At 45.2% G+C, this 23420-nt stretch overlaps 1 protein-coding gene across 2 annotated transcripts in view; it reads left to right on the top strand.

The window, feature by feature from the left end:
* The window catches only part of TMEM182 (transmembrane protein 182), a 65589-nt gene that overhangs the window by 25670 nt on the left and 16499 nt on the right, over positions 1 to 23420 (top strand). The window contains exon 4 of one of the 2 annotated variants that reach the window (XM_036355477.1): positions 17799 to 17936. The exons of the other annotated variant lie outside the window; for it this stretch is intronic. Coding sequence (XP_036211370.1) covers positions 17799 to 17936 — 138 coding nt within the window. The remainder of the gene's footprint in view (positions 1 to 17798; positions 17937 to 23420) is intronic. 2 annotated transcript variants of the gene reach the window in all.

The following is a 23420-nucleotide window of genomic DNA, read 5'->3' as shown; positions in this document are numbered from 1 at the left end:
CAATCCTTCACCGCCTCTCCTCAGGTTCACCCTTGGCCATGCTGGCACGGCATACTTCTTTTTTAATCCTCACCTGAAGCTATTTTTTTCCATTGATTTTTAGAGAGAGTGGAAGGAAGGGGGGAAGGAGGAGAGACACATCACCGTGCGAGAGACTTATTGATTGGTTGCCTCCAGCACATGTCCTGACCAAGGCCAGGGATTGGACCTGCAACGGAAGTATGTGCCCTTGACTGGGAATCAAACCCACAACCCTTCAGGCTGTGGTTTGAGGTTCTAACAGCTGAGTCAAACCAGCCAGGGTGCGGAGCCCTTCTTGGTACTGCTGGGTAATGATGAGAACTTTGGCTTCCTACTATGGTTCCATTGATACCATCCTGGCCAGTAGGCTGAGGCTTGGATCATTACAGCTTCTACTATGGCTTCCACTGACATGGTGAGTATCCAGGGGTGGCCCCATTACTACTGGGTGGTGGTGAACGTTTTCACTCTCTATGAGGCTTCCCCGGAAACCCCCAATAGGGCAGGGGTGCCTCATTTCCATTTTGTAGGTAAGGAAGTCCAGCTCCCCATGTGGTTTCTACTGTTTCTGTGAATGGTGGCTTCATTACCCCTTCATAGATGAAAGTCCTGATTCCTTATTCAGCCTTTTCTGTCATATCCTTGTGTGCATGTTTGGTGGTGGTGTAGGGGGCACCTTGCTATAGCCTATCAAGAGTTGAAGTCTAGCCTCTGCTCTAGGTCTTTGCTGATCTGAGTGCCACTGCTTTATTCTGTAACGTTTTACTGGTTAGAGTAGTTATTTTCTAAAAGTTTTCCGCTTTGTTTGGTGACCCCTTAATCTTTTGGTTAAATAGTTTTATTGGGGCTTTTTGGGGGGTCTGTAATTGTTGGCATTTCTTAGTTGCTGGCTTTTCATTTCCACTGATACCTGGTAGTGATGAAAGTCCCACCCCTTCCTTCTCTGACACCACCCCTGCAGGGGGTGCTGGCATGTTCCCTATGGTCTGCTGGGGGTGGAACTAGACCCTCCACTCAGACTTTGTTGAAGTTTTCTCCTGTGGTGTTTGACTGCAGTGAGCAGTTATCACATGAATGTTTACTGTGTTGATATGCTGCCCTTTTCCTGGTGGTTGGTCTAAATAAACCAGGTTTTTGGTGTCAGTGTCTGACTCCTCTAACTTCAGTACGAGATAAATGAGGCCACAAGAAATCCCAGGTAACTCACCACCACGTCGTTCCTTGGGTTCCAAGGTCCCTAATTGGTCCGCCCCTTCTCTTCATCATTCGGATCTTCCCTTTATTTCATGGATAATCTCCAGGGCTTTCGGTTGTGAATAAAAGAAACAACAGGGAAAGTGTGGCTGCCTCATCTTCCTGGAGGCAGAAGCTCAAAGGACCTGGTCACATTCTGAAGAGCAGGTGGCCGGACTTGCTAATGGGTGTGAGGGAAAGAACAGGCAGCGATGACCCTTTTTTATCCTTTCCAGCTGGCGGGATGGAGATGCTATAGTTAGAGATGGGGAAGGCTGACGTTAAAGAGGTAGTTCTTGGACATGTTAAGTTGAAGACACCCTGTGAATATGGAATGTAAGCTTTTGGATCGAAACCTACTAACCTACTGGCAACTGTCTAAAAAGAGACATTTTATTTTTTATTTTACAGAATCACTAATGTCACAACAAAGTGGTTTAGTTCATTTTTATTACAAATTGAGTGGATTGATGGGGGCACATGCCAGCTCCTATTGTGAGCAGCCACTGTGCAGGCCCACCCGCTGTACACATATTGCCCCCTTGGATCTTGGTGACAGCGCTGTGAGCTAGAGTTTATTGCCACCAGTTGAAAGCTGATGAATCTGAGATTGTCTAGGTTTCTCAATACAAAGATCAAGCTTTGCAGTGAGCTGTCTGCATTTCCAATCACCTTCTTGATTACACTGTAGGGGAAATTGTTTCATGTACCTAACAAGCAATATATACTTTCAAACAAAATCTACTTGTTAATTAGAGGAGAATTGATAAGTCCTTTTATTTTACTATTTAGTTTTGGTGTGATGAGTCAATATCAGTTTTTCTTTTACTATTTATTACTCTTTACAAACTAGTTTGGGGGTATGGAACTAAAATTAAAGTGACTTTTAAATATAGTTATTTAAAAAATATGATAGATTTTAATAGTGTTTTTCCTAGCACTCAAATTCATTGCTTCCAGTCTTGGAGTAGCCAAGTCTATTATTCACATCAACAAAGTGTTGGTTCGGTGTTGTTAAGGGGAGCAAAACATTTTATGGAAGTCAGAATGTTAACTTGTTTCCAGAGCAACAGCTGTCGCCATGCAATGGGCCGGTGTTTGCTGTGACGCCTTATGCTGAGTGGCTGAAGAGGCGTCCTGTCACTGCAAAGAAATAAGTAAAACCAAATCACGCTCCAGCCGGGCGGCTCCGTTGGTCGGAGCATCATCCTGTGTGATGTTGCAGGTTCAGTTCTGGACAGGGCGCGTGCCTAGGTTGCAGGTTTGAGCCCAATTGGAGCATGTACGGGCGGTAACTGATCGATGTTCTCTCTCACATCGATGTTTCTCTCCCTCCCTCCCTCCCTCCCCCGCTTCCTCTCTCTCTAAAAACCAATAAAACATATTCCCAGGTGAGGATTAAAATAACAACAAAAGCAAATAAGCCACGCGACCATGTACAGAGCAGCCATGGGAATGCTGTGTTTGATCTTTTCAGTGACTTTCATTAAAACGGGCAGTGTTAGAAGGCTGCTCCTGCGAGAAGAGACCTGGGAGTTCCGTGCATTGTCAGAGGGAAATATCGCCCACCACTTGCTGGAACTCTCACCAGGAGCGTTAGCAGTACCTTCTGGGACTTGTGGTTCTCCCTGTGTGTCAAGAAACAAGCAGAGACTTAGGAAGGGTGTTTCCATGACTCACTTCCCAAGAACACACAGCAAATTGCTGGCAGGTCAGTGCGACCTCAAGGCTGCCAGGAGGCATTTCTACCTATTTTTTCAGTCTGATTCCTGGAAGAGGCCAAGTTCATGGAAGGGCCCGGGAAGGCTTTAGGTACTGTACTTGGTGAATACTGACTTTGAGCACCAAGGATCACGTTTCCTGAAAAGCGGGAAATCATGACTCTCAATCTGTTGTGAATAAGCAAAGTGAGAACGTTTGTTCTGGAATAAACGAGGCATGCTTGCCCTGCCAGAGATGCCAGCTGTGCCCCAGCGACCTTTCTGTCCCCATGAGACACTCATCTTACATGGGCTGAGCTAGCACTCCTTGCGTGCGGGGCTCGCACCATCACACGGGAGCTGGCCGAGCATCTCAAGGCAGTCGCCGCCAGGGACAGGCCATGACTTGCTGGTATGGCCCTCTCGCCCCAGCAGCTGATGGTTACTCTCATCGTAGTACCTTTATTTTCTTCCTAGGAACGTGTTTGGTTCCTTTCTTTTTCATTCCAATTCTTTGATAAGGTTTCTTTGCCCATTTCATTGTCCCCACAAGGCAGGGCAGTTACTGTGATGAACTGTCAGATTATTTTGGTGGCTTTATCTCATAGTATTTTACCCCTTTAAAAATATATTAGGAAATATAAACTTCTATAAGAAAAAATGGAATATGTGTTTTTCTGCTTTCTATTTGTATTTCTTTCTCACTGAAATATCTCCCTTCCCCCCAAAAAAATAACCCGGACTGCAAACATGTTGCCAATGGTTTGAATATTGATAGATTGAAGCTCCACGTGGATAAAAAGCCAATATGAATTTCAGTTATTGTGATTCGTGATTTATAGGAAAGTTTCTTACAGCGTGGGGGAATTGTTCCAATGGAAACGACCTACGAGGACCACCATGACCTTCCCCCCGGCCACTTCCTCTAACACTAACGCTTTCCCGCTGTCCGTGCCCACACGTGCCACTGCCCTCCATGGCTTCCCTGCCGTGCTGTCTCCTCTCTGCCTCATTTCCCACATTTCTGTTCTCCCTTTTAAGAATCACCTCCTCCAAGAAGCCACTAGTAGTATGCCAAGATTGGGCCAAGCACCCTTTCTCTGTTGTTTTCTCCTTGCACTTGGCATAGCTATAGTCATCTGATTGTGTATCCTTCCTCTCCTATTGGACCGTTGATGGCGCACATTGTACTTTTCTATGTCATATCAACAATAAGTGCATACCTAGCACAGTGCCTGACATAAGGTAGATTGTTTTTCAGTCAATCACAAATTTGAATATAGGTGGATGAAAGAGTGGAATTCAATTTAGTTGTCAATCATTCTTTTGTTGGGTGTTTTATGATAAGCAGAGGGGGAAATACCAAATCATTCTAGGCCATGGAATTTCTAAGCTAGCTCTTCTGATGCAGAAGTGGTAGAACCTACTTTTGGTCTTGTCCCTCAAGAAGGAATGCAACCTGGATGCAGGTTGCTATAAAACAGCATAAAATCCTCTGAAGTAATGTGATTTCTACGGTGTTAGAAACTTATAGAGACAAATCCTGGTATAAAAATGAAGATTCACAACAGAATACTCACAGCTCAGTGAGCAAGACTTTGCAATGTTTATTTTCAATTGTGTCTAAAAAAGCTGTGGGTGAGCAGGTTCAAATCTAATGTTAAAGAAGCATTGGATAAAGTGTCCTCCAAATGTCCTTCCCATTGGTTGATATAAAGGATAACAGGGCTCCCCACGGACAGATAAGATTTTTTTAGAGGGAGCGGGTGGATGGGGAAATGTGTCTCTCTTCTGACATTTTCAGAGCTGGGCAGGAACACTTAACTGAAATTCCTGATCTTCTCGGCTTGCTCCCCTGTGCTGGTTACTCAGGAGCATGGTCAGGCCTCAGCGCTCTGGCTTGGTACCTTGGTGGCAGCATCTCATCACCGATTCCTCAGTTCTTCCAAGCACCTGGTTTTCCCTAGTAGGGATTAAGTGATAAAGTCTCTCCAACTGTTACAATAGTTGCATGAGGTCAAGATCGTGATGCATTTCTGTTTTGAATGAGTTAGCTTCATTCTGTTCCATAGCTATTAACTATTCCACCGACTTTGGCTGTATACCTTGAGATTTCAGTGGGAACTGAGTGATACATTACTGATTGTTCACTCATTCACATTTTATTGAGCATAGAGCTTCCCCTGGGGTTAGACAGATGAATAAGACTGAGTGTTTGCCTTAAGGAATTCATAGTCAAGAAGTGAGGTGGAGATGAAAGGAAGGAAGACAGTACAGAGTGCTAGTCCGGTGGCTGGTGTGTGTCAGGAACACTGACTGAGTCAGAGACCAGATGTTCTGCTCAGTGCTGACCTGTGTTAACTTTTGAGCCTCTTAGCAGCACTATAGGATAGATATGATCACACTTTGTGGAAGGTTAAAGTGAGGCAGGTATAACTTACACAAGGTCACACACCTGGTGAGAGGTGTTCTAGCTCTTGAGTCTATATTCCTACTGATTCCACACTCTGCTGCCTCTTGGTGGAGATGACGGGGTAGCTGCACTATGTCCCTTCAGAGAGGTGCCATTGGACATTGAAGGACAAGGAGAGGCTGTTTATTGCAGCCGTGGAAAGAGCATCACACACGGCCAGAAGCATGGTGACAGCATTTCCCCCAGCAACTATCAGGGTCTGTTAGCATTTCTGGAGGATGAGGCAGGAGCAGCCAGGGGGGAGGGTGTGAGCCTAGAACACTTAGATGGAGCAGCGACAATTTATTTGAAAGCACAGCAAACACAGACACTCCAGGTGTCTGAGGCTGAGCGCAGAGACCCAAGTTCAAGTTTTGCCTTGCCATTTCCTGGCTCTTTTAATGTTTGAATTTCATCTAACTTCTCGGAGCCTCATTTGTAACATACACACCAGGGATTGCTGTGAGGACAAAGGGAGACGCCCTGTAAAGGCTGGGCCACGGCATAGGTACCGGACTTCTCAATGAAACCAGGAGCTCAGGGAGGCTGGGCTGCCCTGCATCTCGGCCGCCGCACAGCCCGCTCTCCTGGAGGCTTCAACAACACGGTTGCTGGCGCCCCCCTCAGAGATTCTCACTGGGATGTCTGGTTTGGAACCCTGGTTTGGGAATGGTGTTAAAGCCCACCAAGTGGCTCTGACGCTGAGGCAGGGGTGGGAGCCCCCAGCCCAGGCAGCAGGCCTCGGGGGGACCTGGGAGCTGGAGGGTAAGCCCTGGGAACTCACCTTGCCCTGTGCCAGGATCCGAGTGGCTGTGTACACAACAGCTCTGTGAGGAAGGGAGGGCGTTTCCCTCTGCCCTCTCAGATTCAGTGACTGGGGCCCTGCAGTTGTTACAAATACATAGGGAGGAAGCACTTAGGCCCGAGATTTTTTATACCTTTTTAACAAAAAAATAATAAATATGGAGATGTGACAAGACAAAGGGAAAGGAGTTTGGTCTGGGGCAGTAAACTATAAGAAGGTGACTAGGGAGTATGTGGGGAAGTGAATGCATGAGTAGGGCTCTTGTATAAGGAATATTGTATAAGGCTATTATATAGCTATTGTATAAGGGCTTTCATATAAGAGCTATCATGTAAGGGCTATCGTATAAGGGCTATCATGTAAGGGCTAGCATGTAAGGGCTATCATGTAAGGGCTATCATGTAAGGGCTATCATACAAGGGCTATCATGTAAGGGCTATTGTATAAGGGCTTTCATATAAGAGCTATCATGTAAGGGCTATCGTATAAGGGCTATCATGTAAGGGCTAGCACGTAAGGGCTATCATGTAAGGGCTATCGTATAAGGGCTATCATGTAAGGGCTATCATGTAAGGGCTATCATGTAAGGGCTATCATGTAAGGGCTATTGTATAAGAGCTCTCATGTAAGGGCTATCATATAAGGGCTATCATGTAAGGGCTATCGTATAAGAGCTATCATGTAAGGGCTATCATGTAAGGGCTATCATGTAAGGGCTATCATGTAAGGGCTATCATGTAAGGGCTATCGTATAAGGGCTATCATGTAAGGGCTATCATGTAAGGGCTATCATGTAAGGGCTATCATGTAAGGGCTATCGTATAAGAGCTATCATGTAAGGGCTATCATGTAAGGGCTATCATGTAAGGGCTATCATGTAAGGGCTATCGTATAAGAGCTATCATGTAAGGGCTATCATGTAAGGGCTATCATGTAAGGGCTATCATGTAAGAGCTATCATGTAAGGGCTATTGTATAAGGGCTATCATGTAAGGGCTAGCATGTAAGGGCTATCATGTAAGGGCTATTGTATAAGGGCTATCATGTAAGGGCTATCATGTAAGGGCTATCGTATAAGAGCTATCATGTAAGGGCTATCATGTAAGGGCTATCATGTAAGAGCTATCATGTAAGGGCTATTGTATAAGGGCTATCATTTAAGGGCTATCATGTAAGGGCTATCATGTAAGGGCTATTGTATAAGGGCTATCATGTAAGGGCTAGCATGTAAGGGCTAGCATGTAAGGGCTATTGTATAAGAGCTCTCATGTAAGGGCTATCATATAAGGGCTATCATGTAAGGGCTATCGTATAAGAGCTATCATGTAAGGGCTATCATGTAAGGGCTATCATGTAAGGGCTATCATGTAAGGGCTATCATGTAAGGGCTATCGTATAAGAGCTATCATGTAAGGGCTATCATGTAAGGGCTAATCATGTAAGGGCTATCATGTAAGGGCTATCATGTAAGGGCTATTGTATAAGGGCTATCATGTAAGGGCTATTGTATAAGGGCTATCATGTAAGAGCTATCATGTAAGGGCTATTGTATAAGGGCTATCATTTAAGGGCTATCATGTAAGGGCTATCGTATAAGAGCTATCATGTAAGGGCTATCATGTAAGGGCTATCATGTAAGGGCTATCGTATAAGGGCTATCATGTAAGGGCTATCATGTAAGGGCTATCGTATAAGAGCTATCATGTAAGGGCTAATCATATAAGGGCTATCATGTAAGGGCTATCATGTAAGGGCTATTGTATAAGGGCTATCATGTAAGGGCTATCATGTAAGAGCTATCATGTAAGGGCTATTGTATAAGGGCTATCATGTAAGGGCTATCATGTAAGGGCTAGCATGTAAGGGCTATCATGTAAGGGCTATCATATAAGGGCTATCATGTAAGGGCTATCATGTAAGGGCTATCATGTAAGGGCTATCGTATAAGAGCTATCATGTAAGGGCTATCATGTAAGGGCTATCATGTAAGAGCTATCATGTAAAGGCTATTGTATAAGGGCTATCATTTAAGGGCTATCATGTAAGGGCTATCATGTAAGGGCTATTGTATAAGGGCTAGCATGTAAGGGCTAGCATGTAAGGGCTAGCATATAAGGGCTATCATGTAAGGCTATGTGCAGACCCTTCTTGGTGCTGTCTGTCTTCCTCATGCCAAGCCCCCCAGGAAGAGGGAGTGTGTGGCAGGTCTCATTTCTCTGAAGTTCCTGCTTGTGGTCAGCGAAGGAAAACTCCTAGAAGGTTACCTTCGGCACGTGCCGATTCTCAGTTGCTCTAATTATTTCTAGCGCAGATTAAAGGAATTCTTACGCCAGAGTGGCATGTGCTGGGCGGGCAGATTCTGACCCGCTGCGCCTCACTCTGAGACCTCCCGCCTCTAGACTGCGACCTGGAGGATGCAGCTGCCGCTGTCCGCGCATCCCTACCCCCCACTCCTGGGGCAGCCCCTGCTCTTCCACCCCCTTTGCCCAGGCCCGAGGCAGCTGGCAGGCCTCCCTCCTTGCTCCAACGCCTCAGGCCGGCAAAGGAGGTCTGACGCTGGCTTTCCGCCCCCACCTGGAAGCTCTCACCCTGTGAAGAAACCCCTCTCCGCTTCAGGGACCGCCCAAGGTCACAGCCAGGGGGAAGGTGGCACCTCCCCGCTCAGTGCTCCCTGGCGGCCAGTGTTCCCTGCGGGAGGTGACTAGCCTCCGTCCTGCCCCTCCCTCCTCGCTCCTTCCTCCCGGGAAACCGGGGGCTGTGCAGGGCACGTGGCTTGGCAGGTCCCCAGTCACGGAGCTGGCACAGGGGCATGCCCACGCCCACAGTCTTCCCTCTGCTTTGGGTGGGCATCGCCGTACTTTTAGATCCAGCAGCGCCGCCAAGGCCAGCTGTGGGGCAGCGCAGGGCAGGCTGATGCGGCCCCGCGGCTGGGAAAGGGGGGAATGGGGGGGCGGGTGGGGAGGGAGGGGGTTCCCGCCGCGGTGCCTGAGCAGTGAGCGCAGGTTATTAGCTTCAAGAACCAGCTGGCGAGCTGTCTGAGGCAGGACACGACACGGGCTTTGCAAAATGAGTGACATCAGTGTATCTTTAAACTGCAAATATATTTACATTTTATACCCACACAGAATAATTTATCAAAAAACTCTGAATTTGGAATTGTGATCATTTGGGTTGACATTTTTACTTGATTGTGTATGAAGGGTCTGTTGGGTAAATTATGATCTTATGAAATCAGGGATTTGTTAATATCCTAACAAAACAAACGGTTCACTCTTGCTGGGTTCTCAGCACCCGGGACAGCAGTGCCCCTAGAGCTGTTTCTCTCCATGCGGTGCCCCTGCAGCTCCAGGAGCTGCTGCCATAGCTGCCTAACATGTCCCTGCAGGCGCTCGTCCGCCAGTCCATCCTCCACGGATGCTGTTCCCATGCGACGAGGCTGTGGTGCTCACACTCGTTTCTGAGGGCTGACCTTCCGCACACCTGGGGGCCTGAGTGATGCAGTGTGGACAGAGGCCTTGACTGCCTGTCTAGGTTCCCCATTCCCCTCACCGGCCTGGGGACAGCTGCAGGGACCACTTTCGCTTCCCGGGTCCCTGGGCCGCTCCTGTGCTGGGATGCCTCGCCTCCAGCCCAGTGCAGGGCTAGGAGAGGCGAGGTTGGGGTAAGCCCAGCTCCGCCCTCCCAGCCCCAGGCCTGGCCTCTGCACTCGGCCAGGGCCAGGCTAAGGCTCCTCTGCATTCCTCTGCCAGGCGCCTGACATCCAGGGTTAAAAGGCTGCTTTCCCTCACTGGACTGACTTCTGAGGGCCAGGCTGTCTGTATCTGAAGTGGCAGTGTTGTTCCTGGCACCCAGAGAGACTGGAGGTGTATCTGCTAAGTTAGGTGGCCTCAGGTGTCAGCAGTGCGCCCAAGGCTCAAGCAAGCTGGTGGTCTGCCGGCGTCCCTGGAGACACACTAGTTGGAGCTGTTGTCTGCACGCAAATGGTTGGGAATGGAACTAACTCTCAAACAATCCACAGCGAGAACTCCCGCTGCTTTTGCCACTGTCTACATTAATGAGGCCTTAGTGTTTGCTTGTTTATTACGTTCCTACTGGAAAAATAAATACGGTAGGGCTTCATTTTTCTAACCCTTTACATGAAACTAAGGACAGATGCCAATTCTAGCATTAGTTTTCCATCTTGGTCTGCACGGAGGCACAAAAGCACACACAAACTCAGGCACACATATTTATGTGCATAATTACTAGTCCACTCTATTTCATGGCCTCCACTGTCCTGAAGGTTTGGATGACTTTTAAATATCCATATTTTATTGTTATCAGAGAGGAAGGGAGAGGGAAAGAGAGAGATAGAAACATCACTGATGAGAGAGAATCATTGATCAACTGCCTCCTGCACACCCCCATACTTGGGATTGAGCTCACAACCCGGGCATGTGCCCTGACAGAGAATCAAACCATGATCTGGTTCATGGGTCAATGCTCAACCGCTGAGCCACAAGAGCTGGGTTTGGATGGTTTTTATGTTTCCTGCCTGAAGGATTTTTAATGGATGTCTCCCTACACGTCCTATTTATGCCTCTTTGGAACTTAACCTTTTAGATATACCCCAGATATGAGTTCCTTTGATATATATTTGAATCTGATATTTGAATTTGCAATGAAGTTAATACTCTATATGTAATGTACTTTTTATCAATAAAACTGTGACCTTAGGCCTTGGCTGGGTGGCTCAGTTGATTGAGCATTGTCCTGCACACCCAAAGGTTGTGGGTTACATTCCAGTTGGGGCACATACCTAGGTTGTTGTGGGTTAGATCCCTGGTCAGTGTGTGTAAGGAGGCGACCAATCAATGTTTCTTTCTCCCATCCACTTTTCACTCTCTCTCTCACTCTCCTTCTCTCTTTAAAAAAATCAATAAACATCTTTGGATGAGGATTGAAAAAACAAACAAAAAACGGAGACGTCAGGAACATAGCTTTGCATTCTATGTACACTCTTACTTAAGAAACTTGACCATCTCAATGACTTCATATCTTTTTCTACTGAAGAAAGGCAGCAGGATAGTCCTCCAGTGAAAACTAGAAAATACTTCATAGAAGTGAAAATATTGTAATAATATGAAACGAAATATTTACATGGAATATGTGTTAGGAAATTTCAGCATACTCTGAGCTGATGATTCTAGATCTACTAGAGTGAAATTACTAAGCAAATTGGTAAAAGTAATACTGTAGGTTAAAAATTTACTCAGGAAAATAAACTGAGGACACTGGGAGAACCATTTCTATAGCATCTGTTGTTTGACTCATTACTAGTCATCCTCCTCATTACACTTGTCAATCTGTGGTCATTGGTGCCAATTCAACACCAACAGGGATCTCCAGTGTGGGTGCTGTAAGAAGACGCTTTCTTCAGTGCAGAACAGCTCAGTTTTGATACAGCACAGCTGTGAGGCAGTGCTGGGGCCCGGCCCTCTCCCTCCAGACAGCTCTGCTCTGCTGAGGCATCTTTGGTGTCTCAGCTCAGCCAAGGAGCTGCACTCTTTAGTCTTAAGTGAAAAGGGAAAGTGTACTCCTAGAGCCAGAGGACAGGCAGTTTATATGGACTAAAGTCCCTGCCCTTGGTCCTTGATTGGTCCGTCCTCATGCAAATGAGGACTCCAAATCCTCAAGTTTGATTGGTCCAAAAGGCACTGGGTCAGAATAGAACCACTCTGATTGGCCAGGGTTGTGCAACTCTGATTGGATGGGGAAAGACTCAATCCTATTGGTTGAAATAGGATTGTAGGAAACCTTTATTAGTGCTGGCTCAGATGACAGAAACACAGGGCAGGCAGGCAGTTCAGTGTTGGGGAGCACAGGAGACTTGGTTGGAAAGTTTATAAGGAGGACATTCCAAGAAAAGGGATGTGCCAAAGGCGGGGCCCTTAATTATTTCTTGATCTTTCCAAACAAGTCTGTGCGCATGCAGACCCCTCAGTGTTTACTGGAATCCTTATGCTTAATCTTTGGTCCTTGCTTAAAAGACACTGAAAACACACGTGTCCTCACAATATTACTTACCTTACTGATTGTATCTAAAAGATAAACTTTATCTCAAAGTGCTGTTACAATAAAAGCCTAACAAGTCAGGCACTAGAGGCAGTCTGGTTCCTTTAGCCAGGCAGTCCCTTAGCCCTCTCTTTCACAGCAAGTGTGTCAGAGTAATCATTCATCCCTCGCTCAGCGTCTGCTGGTCAGCCCAGGCAGTTCAGCACAGGCTTTTCCATGAGGTGCATCTTGCCTGAGAGGCCTCTGTGCAGAAATGGCTGCTGGGCTCTGTTTTTTAAAATTTGAGCCTAGTTAGCCACCAGCAGCTCTTCCTGGTAGGTGCCTTTTTTTCTCTGTGTTTACACACTTGACCAAGGAACACTTTGTTAAGTCACCACCACTTTATCTAGAATCAACAGAACTTCATTTCTTTGGAAATAGCCATTAATTCGTGCCTTCCACAGATTCAAATGAGACTTTCTTTTGATTAATCCAAACTGTGATGATATAGAGTACATGTAAACCCACTTACATTATAAATCTTGCTTCATGTTCTAATAGGAACTAATAGAAATTCAATATTGCTCAAGGTAAGCATTGACTTGTATTTAATAGCACAGATGGATTTTAGATATGTTTTCACTTAGCACAGTCCAAACTTTCAAAGAGAAAGCTTTTCTGTTTTAATGGCTCATATAACGAACAAGGAAACAGACTAAGTGTTCTCTGAGACACATTTAAGACCTAGGAATCTTAAAAATATAAACCACAAAAACATCCTAACCAAACAAAAACATCCTTCCCACTGAAATTTACAGTTCTATATATTAGTACTGAAAGCTTGTTCCCATTCCAGATCCATGAGATTAGTAGATAGATTTTTTTAAGTGCCAACTGCAGATATGTAATAATAATAGATACGTAATAATACCAGGTATGTAATAATAACAGCAAACATATTTGAAGTCTTACTGCATGCTACTTTTTATATATTTCCTCTATCCTTACTATAAACTTAGGTGAATAATATTGTTTTCTATATTAGAAAACTGATCTCCATCAAAGTAAAAATTAGTAAGGGGAGAGGCTCCAATATCATATAATCCTCTTCATGTTGAAAATTCTCTGAAGGCCTCAGTTTTACTTCACCCAGTGAAAGGACTCTACTCAATTCCACATGATGATTCTTCATTATAATTGAGCATTTAATTCTGGAATCAAAGTGTGCCACATATGCAAACTAGGTGATATCACTGGCTAAGAAACAGGATGTTCCAAGACATTTCGAAATAGTCTTGAAGTTGAGCAACTTTGAATGCTGAAGCACAGGCAGGAAAGAAAAGCATGCTGTTGGTGACCGCAATAAGGAATCTCACTTGGAAGCTATTTCTGTGTCTTCAGACAGCCAGATCCCCTTTCCCTTAAACACAAATCCGTTGCTCCTGCCTTTTCCAGGAAATGCAGAAGGAAAAGCCAGGCTATTCGTTAGAGCAAAGAAGGGACAGGAGCTAGCGTCAGCGGTGACAGCAGCTCTGGGGAGCATTCACCCCGCTCTCCGTCTGGCTGTCTCGGCCTCCTTCTCCGGGTGTTTTTTCTCTTTCTCACCGTCTCTCTGCGTGTCCCGTCTTCTCTGTAGCCCGATCCATAATTCCTCCCTCCTGCTTGCATGTGACCCTGGCTTCATGGTTCCTTTGGACCTGGCTAGTTCAAGGTTACATACATGTATAAATGGCAAACACTATATTACTCTGATTCCAAACCTATATTTCTTTCCTGTGTTATGCTGACAGTGTATTTTTATATTTCAAAAGTCAATATATTTTAAATGAATTAAGATGAGGAAAATATTTATGTAGATACTCACCGTTTCTGTTATCGCTTACTTCATTCTGGAAGTTTCAAGTAAACTCTGGTACCATTTCCCTTCAGCCTAAAGAAATTCCTTTCACACATCTTTGGAGAGCAGGTCTGCTGTGATAAATCCCATTTTCCTACTTGAGAAATAACTTTCTTTCTCTTTCATCACTCAAAGGCGTTTTTACTAGAAGCAGACTTTTAGATTGATAGGTCTTTTCTTCTGGCATCTTAAAGATGTCTTCTGGCTGCCACCCTTTCTCAGGGGACACTTTCAGTCCTTGGGACTGTTGGTCCATACATTTAATATTGGCATTCCCATCTCACCCCCAGTCTTGCTGCTTTCAAGACTTTTTCTTTGTCCATGGTTTTCAGTAACTTTCTGATATGTCTGGGCTGAATTTTTATTTTATTTTATTTTGTTGTATTGCTTAAAATATTACAAAGAGTAGTATATATGTTTCCTTTTTCCCCCCTTGACCTTCCCCTAGCCTCTCCTACCCCCCCCCCCCAGTGTCTTGTGTCCATTGGTTATGCTTATATGCATGCATACAAGTCCTTCGGTTGATCTCTTACCACCCCCCAACCCTCCCCGGCCTTCCCGCTGTAGTTTGACAGTCTGTTCAATGCTGCTCTGCCTCTGTATCTATTTTGGTTCATCATTTTATAATGGTATTCATTATCCATAAATGACTGAGATCATGTGGCATTTTTCTTTCATTGACTGGCTTGTTTCACTTAGCATAATGCTCTCCAGGTCCATCCATGCTGTTGCAAATGATAAGAATTCCTTCTTTTTTACAGCAGCATAGTATTCCATTGTGTAGATGTACCATAGTTTTCTAATCCATTCATCTGTTGATGGGCACTTAGGCTGTTTCCAAATCTTAGCTATGGTAAATTGTGCTGCTATGAACATAGGGATGCATATATTCTTAGTGATTGGTGTTTCTGGTTTCTTGGGATATATTCCTAGAAGTGAGATCACTGGGTTTTTGAATTTACCCTCTTTGGAATTTGTTGAGTTTCTTGAGCCTGTAAATTTATTTTTCACCAAATTTGCAAAGTTTTAAGGATTCTTTTTTTAAACATTCTTTTTGCAATGACATCTTTTGCCTTTGCTTTAGGGACTCCATGACACAAATATGAGATCATTTGATATGGTCCCACAATTCTCTGAAACTCTAGTCATTTTTTTTCAATCTCTTTTCTTTCTGTTGTTCAGATTGGATAATTTATATTGCTCATTCTTCAAGTTCACCTGCTCTTTCCTCTCTCATCTCCATTCAGCCCTGGAGCTTGCATAATGGATATTTAATTACAGATATTCTATTTTTCAATTCTAAAATTCAGTTTAGTTCTTTTTCATAGACTCTATCTGTTAAGAATTTCTACTTTTTTGTTCGTTTCAAGAGTGTTCACTTTAGCTTATAGAAAGTGGTTCCAATAGCTATTTTAAAGTCTGTCCACTAATTCACACATCTGAAGCTTTGGGTTGGCATCTGCTGATTGCTTCTTCCTTTGAGGATTGGTCAAATTTTCATGGTTGTTAGTATATCATGTAATTTTGGACTGTATTTGGACTTTTGAAAATTACATTGTCAGACTAGGCATACTGTTAAAATTCTCTGGGAAATATTGATTTGTTGTTTGAATAGGCAATCGACCTGCATGGTCTGCTCATTTCTTCTATGATGCTAGTTTCAATGTCAATTCAGTTTTCAGTTATTTTTATGCTGTATAGGTCAAGGGGGCATGCACCCCCCAGGGCTAGCTCTGGTGCTTGGTTGACTTTATCACCCAAGAACTGTAATTCAGTTCTTAAAGCTTTGTTATACTTCTTTGGGCATTTTCCACATATGGGTAACTTGAGGTGTGAGCTCATTACTTGAGTAGCTTCAAACACAGACTTAGAGATTATCATCTCAGTTCTCTTATGTCTGTGGGATTTTCCCCACATCTTCTGGCTTCTAGGACTCCCTTACGCAGTTTTGTTGACAAGAAAGTCTGGGCTCTTTCAGAGTTTTGGCCTCCTTTACTGTGGCACAGTTTCATGTAGTTACACCACAGTGCAAAGCAGGAGGGAAAAGAGAAAACACATACCATGATCCCCCCACTTTTTGCACAATAGATGTGAAAGTCAACTATCTGGAGGACTGAATCATCATTTGGGATCATAAGTGTCCGTGACTCCACTGAGGAAGCAGTGCAGATTTAATTCTGAGGCAGGACTAAGAGAACACAAGGAGATAAGTGGACATGGGCATTTTCCCTATACTTTGGCTTGTAGGGGCCCTTCATTCTGCTTCTTATAAGCAGAATGATGACTTAACTAGGGTATTTTTTTTCCTGTTTGCACCTTTTACAAAGTTCCCAACTTAGCTCACCTCCAGGCCAAGTTCAGAAGGAGAAAAAAGGAAAAATTTGGGCGAGTCTTTGCAGCTGAGTTGACCTTAGCTACAGATTCGAGTTCCTTCCTTATACCACTTGCTATCGTTTGCTTTCTGGAGTCCTCAGCTAGGTCTTTGCCATGATTGTCCAGCTTTAGTGTGGTCAGGGGAGGGGCAGAATGGGCTTCTCTCGTTAATGTTTTTACCCTTCACGCTTTCCACGGAACCTGCATGTGATATGATGAGGCACATAAAGTGAATAAAAATCAACAGCATTGGTTTTGAGGTAAATTCCACTTGTTATTCCTGCCTTCAAGACTGAGTTATTCACACAAAAACCCCAGCCTTCTTTTCCCATTTAGCTACATGACTCTTCAAATTCCCATCTTCCCATGCATTTTTCTCTAAGATTCCAGTTGATTGACATATGTTTTTCTTTGCCAGGTGGGCTTGTTGAGAAAAAACATTCTTTGCTTCATTATAATGTTTTTATGTTTGCATACAAATTATAATTTTAATATGATTCACAGAGCTTTCCCTTGTTTACACCAAAAGGAATTTATTTTTGTGTTTTAGCCTTTGGGAAATGATATATTTGTTTAACAGATTGGTAATTATTCCATTCAAAATTGATCATTAGGATTCCTCTTTATTTGATTACTATGAACATATCACCAAAACCACAATCTATTTTCTACCAGCTGTATCCATTAATTCAACCTTGCTGGTCCTTAAATAAAAGATCACTATAACTTCTCATTTTGAACCTTTTTAAGAACAAAGATTGATAGAAAGTAATAAATCTTAGATATATCTAATTTAAAATCTCAGTCTGTTTACAAAAGTTTTCTTTTTGACTTTGCTTGCTATTTTTATTATAAAAATTATCTTAGCAAGAAGTAACTGGCGGTGTTTATACATGCAAATTCCTTTCATGTCTTTTGTACGCTTGGTCTGAAGCACCTATAGGTGACCCAGTGGGTACTCACTCAAGAGAACTTTTTAGAACTTAGGGTGTTCCCACTTCTAAAGCAGAACATCTGGTCAGGAAACTGAGCCCCCCAAGTCTACTAAGCATGTATGTGGCGCACACCCTGAGCATGAGTTGAGTTAAGGCTGACTTCACTGAGTCCAAAGTCACCTGATGAGGTTTCCACTTAAAGAGAAGCCAGGACCCACAGCCTGGTCCCACCTGGCAGTGCTATGGCTGCAATTAGAAAAATGAAGAGGCAAGAAACTCGCCCGCCACAGTCTGTGCGCTCACAGTCTAAGTGTGTTTTTCTTTTCTCCTTTTCTCCGGGGATCTTCAGTTTACCGTGGTTTCTGGGCTGTCTTCATGCTCCTGGGGGTAGTCGCTGTCGTGACCGCGAGTTTCCTGATCATCTGTGCAGCCCCCTTCACCAGCCACATTCTCTATAAGGCCGGCGGGAGCTCATATATTGCTGCAGGTATGTAAGTGCTATGGGTGTGCTTTCTAGCCCTGGGTTTTCTCTGTATTATATATTGGCCATTTATAGTTTCAGGTATCAGGCTTTCAGCAGCAGGAATACAGTTATATTCATGTGAAATCTGTCTAAGTTCTACCTGTGCCTCAGACACTTTCCTAGGGACTTGGCATTTTCCATGTGCGAACACAGCTAATCAGCATGGCAGTCTTGGCTCATTGTGTCCACATCATATGAAAGAGACAGTTGAGGGGAATCTGTGCTCTGAGAGCCTTTGAACATATTCACCCTATTAATTTCCTGTCTTTGTAACCTTAGGACACAGGTGAAGTCCTCTGTGTGCTCTGACAAGGGCAGCCGCATCATGATGCTCTCATGCCCGATTGCCCGCGGGAGAAAAGCATCTCCTGCAATGTCCGCATTCGGTTTTCTCAGTGTGATCTGTGTGCATTATCTAAACAACCCTCCTCACTGTAAAACCTACAGGTATTTTAGTCAGCTTTCCAACTAGTCTTTCTAATTCCTACCGAAATGATCATAGTACAAATAAAAATAACTGAGTAGGCAAGTCTTGTGAATATGAAGTGAATTTTAAGTCCCTTTCACTTAATTAGGAAGTAAAAGCCAGAACACTAACTTGAAAACATGAGCTCAAGGTTGTTTGTGAAGATGACAATTCTAGGAAATTAGATCAATGTCAGTGTGACTTAGACTGAACTTTTCGTGACCATGCTGTGCTGTCCCATTAGAGGACAGAGTGTTTCTACAAGAGAATGCAGTGACGGGAAGGGAAGGGGTGGGAGGAGAGCTTGTCTTTACTTATCACCATGGCAGACAGTGCAGGAGGCTGGCCAGGATTTAATCTAATAGCTTCTTTAAGCACGCATTTTACATAATATTGTGCTTAATTCTGCGGAGGGGATAAACGAAATGGTCAGATATGGATCCTCTGCTCCGGGAGCTCAAAAACAAACTCTGTGAGGTCAAAAGCCTGTTTAACTTATTTCATTTCAACTCTGTTCTTCACTGGTCTTCAAGGGCCTGTATCAAGAGCCCAGATTTGCCCATTTAAACTAAGATATAATTAAGATACAACTCACATATTATAAAATTGGCCATTTTAAAGTGTTGATACATTTACAGAGTAGTTCAATTATCATCAGGATCTGATTCTGGGATATTTTTATTAGCCCACAAAGAAACCTCATCCTCTCCTCTCCCTGCCCCACCCCCAAGGAGCACTAATTGACTTTCTGTCTCTATAGATGGCCTTTTCTGGACACTTCATATAAGTGGAGTCACACGATGTGGTCTTTGTATCTGGATGTCGTTTCCCTGCTTTAATTCAGAATTCCTTAAGACCAAGCTCCTTATGACTTGGGATCTTCTTTACTACCTGTTTTTTCTCTCCCAACCACATTCTACCCTCATTTCACTCAAAGGTCTAGTTAAGGTACACATGTACCCTGGTCTTCCCAGAAATAACAGCTCCCTGCTGAAATATGTAAATATTTCTTTCTTCTCATTCCTTGATTTTCTTTTTGAATCTTTCTCAATAAAGGTAATGTGTAATAGAAATAGGTTAGTACTAACACATGGGCAGCACAATTTATTTACTTATTAATTTTTTAAAAATATATTTGTGTTGATTTCAGAGAGGAAGGGAGAGGGAGAGAAAGAGATGGAAACATCAATGATGAGAGAGAATCATTGATCAGCTGCCTCCTACACACCCCCGACTGGGGATAGAACCCACAATCTGGGCATGTACCCTTGATAGGAATCAAACCCTTCAGTCTGCAGGCTGACACTCTATCCACTAAGCCAAACCAACCAGGGTAGCACAAATGATTTAAACACAGAAACGTTCTGGTCTCGAGTATGGTCTTAGGGAAGTGTGTGTGTGTGTGTGTGTGTGTGCGTGTGCGTGTGTGTGTGTGTGTGTGTGTGTGTGTTTATGTTTAGTGCTTTTGAAAACAATTTAGCCATTTGATAATTGTGTAAAAAAGTAGTATATCCAACTAGACTTTTCAGGGTGATCATTTCATAAGGTACAGAACTGTGGAATCACTATATTGTACACCTGAAACTAATATGATATTGTGTACCAACTAGACTTTAATACAATTTTTAAAAAAGAATTACAGTTGGCCAAAAACCCTGCAGAGGCATTTGATATGTATTCATGTGCCTGTGACGTGTATTTTCATTTCCAGTGAATCTTTCGTTATATGTGGGTATGGGGCTGAGATCCTCCCTGCTCAGGTCTTCATGCAAAGACCCCGGAGTCCAGAGGTGTTCTGGGAGCCCATTCTGCAAGCCACCGAACTACAATTATGAGGGCACTTCCTTTAAGAATTTCATTTCCTTCCTGGCCCAGTTCCTTATTGTTTATGTAGGACTGCTGCTTTCCCAGGAACAGAGGGAGGCCCTCTCCTGGATGAGGTACAATATTACTGTTCATTTTACCAGTGCAGACAGGAAAGTGGTGCACTCGGGAGTAACTAAAGCTTACTTTATAGTTGCAATCTGTCACAGAACACAAACTTTTAAACAGCTGTAGGCCAGTAAATCATCCTTAAACTTGCGTAATTATTGACGGAAGAATTTTTAAAATATTTTAATTCTCTGTTATTACCATTCCCAGATAATATGAAAGTCAACTTATTTTTTTCTCAAAGTTGAAGATGGAAATTTACATGCTGTGTTATACAAAAATGAAGGAAATATGAAATAATCACTAGGATTGTTGCTCAGCCAAATTTTTTCTGTACCGCATTTAATACCTAACCATACGTATAGCCATTTACTGAGGTAAAGTGAATTTATAATGCTTCCCTTGGTCAGATTGTTAAATTTTAGAAATGAAGAGGTTTCAGTCCATGTACCTAGTATTCCAAAATATCTTTAGTTTTCGGCCTTGCTTTGTCATCCGGCCTAGCCGAGTCTCCCAGGCTGCCTGGTGTCACCACTGTCCTCGGGCAGGCGGTGAGGAACAGGTGCGGCCTGGTACGGGTTGCTGTGGCTGCCTTGTCAATGCCACGGCCAGGATTGGACACGCTCTTTATTTGGACAGATGGCCTCAGGACAGGGCAGAACCAGCGTCCAGATGGCACTGCTGGGCGTGTACATGCAGGACGGTTCTTTGGCATCAGCAAGAAGGTTGTGGGGGGCATTCCATGTGTGGCTGGACATGGTGCTACAGCAGCTGGTGTGAGGGGTGGGTCCATGGTATTCCTCTTGCTCTGGAAACAGGCCCAGAGCAAGGCTCCGAGGGTGTGGGCTGCCACTCCCTGCACTGGGCAGATACCCCCTCGGGCAGGCGGGCCAGGCCTGTATTCCCAGGGAGTTCCGTCTGACTGCGTGCATGGAATTGTCAGGGCGTTCTTAAAGCCAAGCCTCTATTTCCATCAGACTCACCCCCCTCTAACCCCCCCACCCCCACCACAATGCTTAAACAATTGGTGATTATTTTGCATTTTATTTTTTAAATTCTCTAATACATCATCTATAGATTATATTGTGTGTTCACCACCCTGAAGTTGGCTTCCATGTGGCCTTCTGGAGAACTCCTACATACCAAGGGGCGACCTTGTCTTCTCCTGACCCTGTGATCCGGGAGGCCACAGGAAAGATGCAGAAAGCGCAGGATGGGTAGATCCCCAACCCCGCCCCGGGACAGGCTGCACACTGCATTGCAAAGCATTAGTTTGAGGAGAAGTGACTATAGAGCTGCTATTTCTAGTGCCCAGGCAGAGACATCTATGTAGGAACTGGTGTTCATCATAAGACTTCTAAGTGAACAAGAGGGGATGGCGGCATGGTCTGGATGCTTGGGACGCTGGCATGGCTGTCAGCCAGGGCACTAGAAATGTTATCGACCAGCGTCGTATGGGGTGCACCTGACATCCACCCCGGAAATCACCTCTTCCCAAATACACACTGGGATCAAGTTCTGCTGAAGGAGGAGCCGGTTCCCCTTAAATCCCTGCTGGACCTTCAGGTGGGTGAGGCTGCCCAGGCGTCTTGTGAGTCAGGGGTACAGCAGCCCCTATTCTAGGGGCTCCTCAGCGTCATCAAACCCTTGAAGGTGGTGGAGCGAAGGCGGGCCTGGCCGCTGCCCCGCCTGCTGTCCCTCCCCAGAGAGCTGCTCCTGGGTCACGTCTGTCCCCAGCGGCAGGAGCGAGGCTGTGACCTGGCAGTGCTGGGCCTGGGACAGGAACGCACCCTCCTGCGGGCTCTGCCCTCTGGGAGGACAGGTGCTGGAAAGGCGGGTGCACCTGGTGAGAAAGCAGTGCGTGCTCCGAAGGGAACAGGAAATCCTATCTGCAGGTGGTTCTGACTCAGAAGTAAATCCGATTTGTGGTTTGTTTTGTGTCCTTTTTCTTTCAAAAGCCCCATGGGTTGGTCGCAGCTCCTCAGTAAGCGCTTTCCCCTGCACCAGGTGAGATAGAGGTGGTGGCTGATACACGGCCCCGCCCTAAAGGCTCTCAGAAGCCCAGGACCCTGTCACCCCGGTTCCCTTTCCTGTGGCTGAGAAAGCTCGGCTCAGAGGCCAGAGGCACCGGTCCTCCTCCAGGCGAAGCAGGACCTGGCCCTGGGCACCTGGATGCGGGGACGCCTGAGAGCAGGAAGGGACAGGAGAGAACTGCAGAGGAACAGGCTGAGGCCTGAGGCAGAGGCCAGGGCAGCGCTCCCACCTGACAGCGCCTCTCCCCACCTGCCCACCAGCCCACCTGCCCTCTCCTCTCCCAGTGAGATGGTTACACACATACTCCCCACCTGCCGTCTCCTCCCTCAGTGAGATGGTTACACACACATACTCCCCACCTGCCCTCTCCGCCCTCAGTGAGATGGTTACACACTTACTCCCCATCTGCCCTTTCATCTCCCAGTGAGATGGTTACACACATACTCCCCACCTGCCCTCTCCGCCCTCAGTGAGATGGTTACACACAGGCTCCCACCTGCCGTCTCCTCTCCCAGTGAGATGGTTACACACAGGCTCCCACCTGCCGTCTCCTCTCCCAGTGAGATGGTTACACACAGGCTCCCTACCTGCCCTCTCCTCTCCTAGTGAGATGCTTACACACATACTCCCCACCTGCCCTCTCCGCCCTCAGTGAGATGGTTACACACATACTCCCCACCTGCCCTCTCCGCTCTCAGTTGAGATGGTTACACACATACTCCCCACCTGCCCTCTCCACCTCAGTGAGATGGTTACACACATACTCCCCACCTGCCCTCTCCACCTCAGTGAGATGGTTACACACATACTCCCCACCTGCCCTCTCCGCCCTCAGTGAGATGGTTACACACATACTCCCCACCTGCCCTCTCCCCCCTCAGTGAGATGGTTACACACATACTCCCCACCTGCCCTCTCCACCCTCAGTGAGATGGTTACACACATACTCCCCATCTGCCCTTTCATCTCCTAGTGAGATGGTTACACACATACTCCCCACCTGCCCTCTCCGCCCT

Source organism: Myotis myotis, unplaced genomic scaffold (assembly GCF_014108235.1).
Source record: "Myotis myotis isolate mMyoMyo1 unplaced genomic scaffold, mMyoMyo1.p scaffold_m19_p_22, whole genome shotgun sequence".
Lineage (NCBI taxonomy): Eukaryota > Metazoa > Chordata > Mammalia > Chiroptera > Vespertilionidae > Myotis > Myotis myotis.
This window is presented reverse-complemented; position numbering and strand designations above follow the sequence as displayed.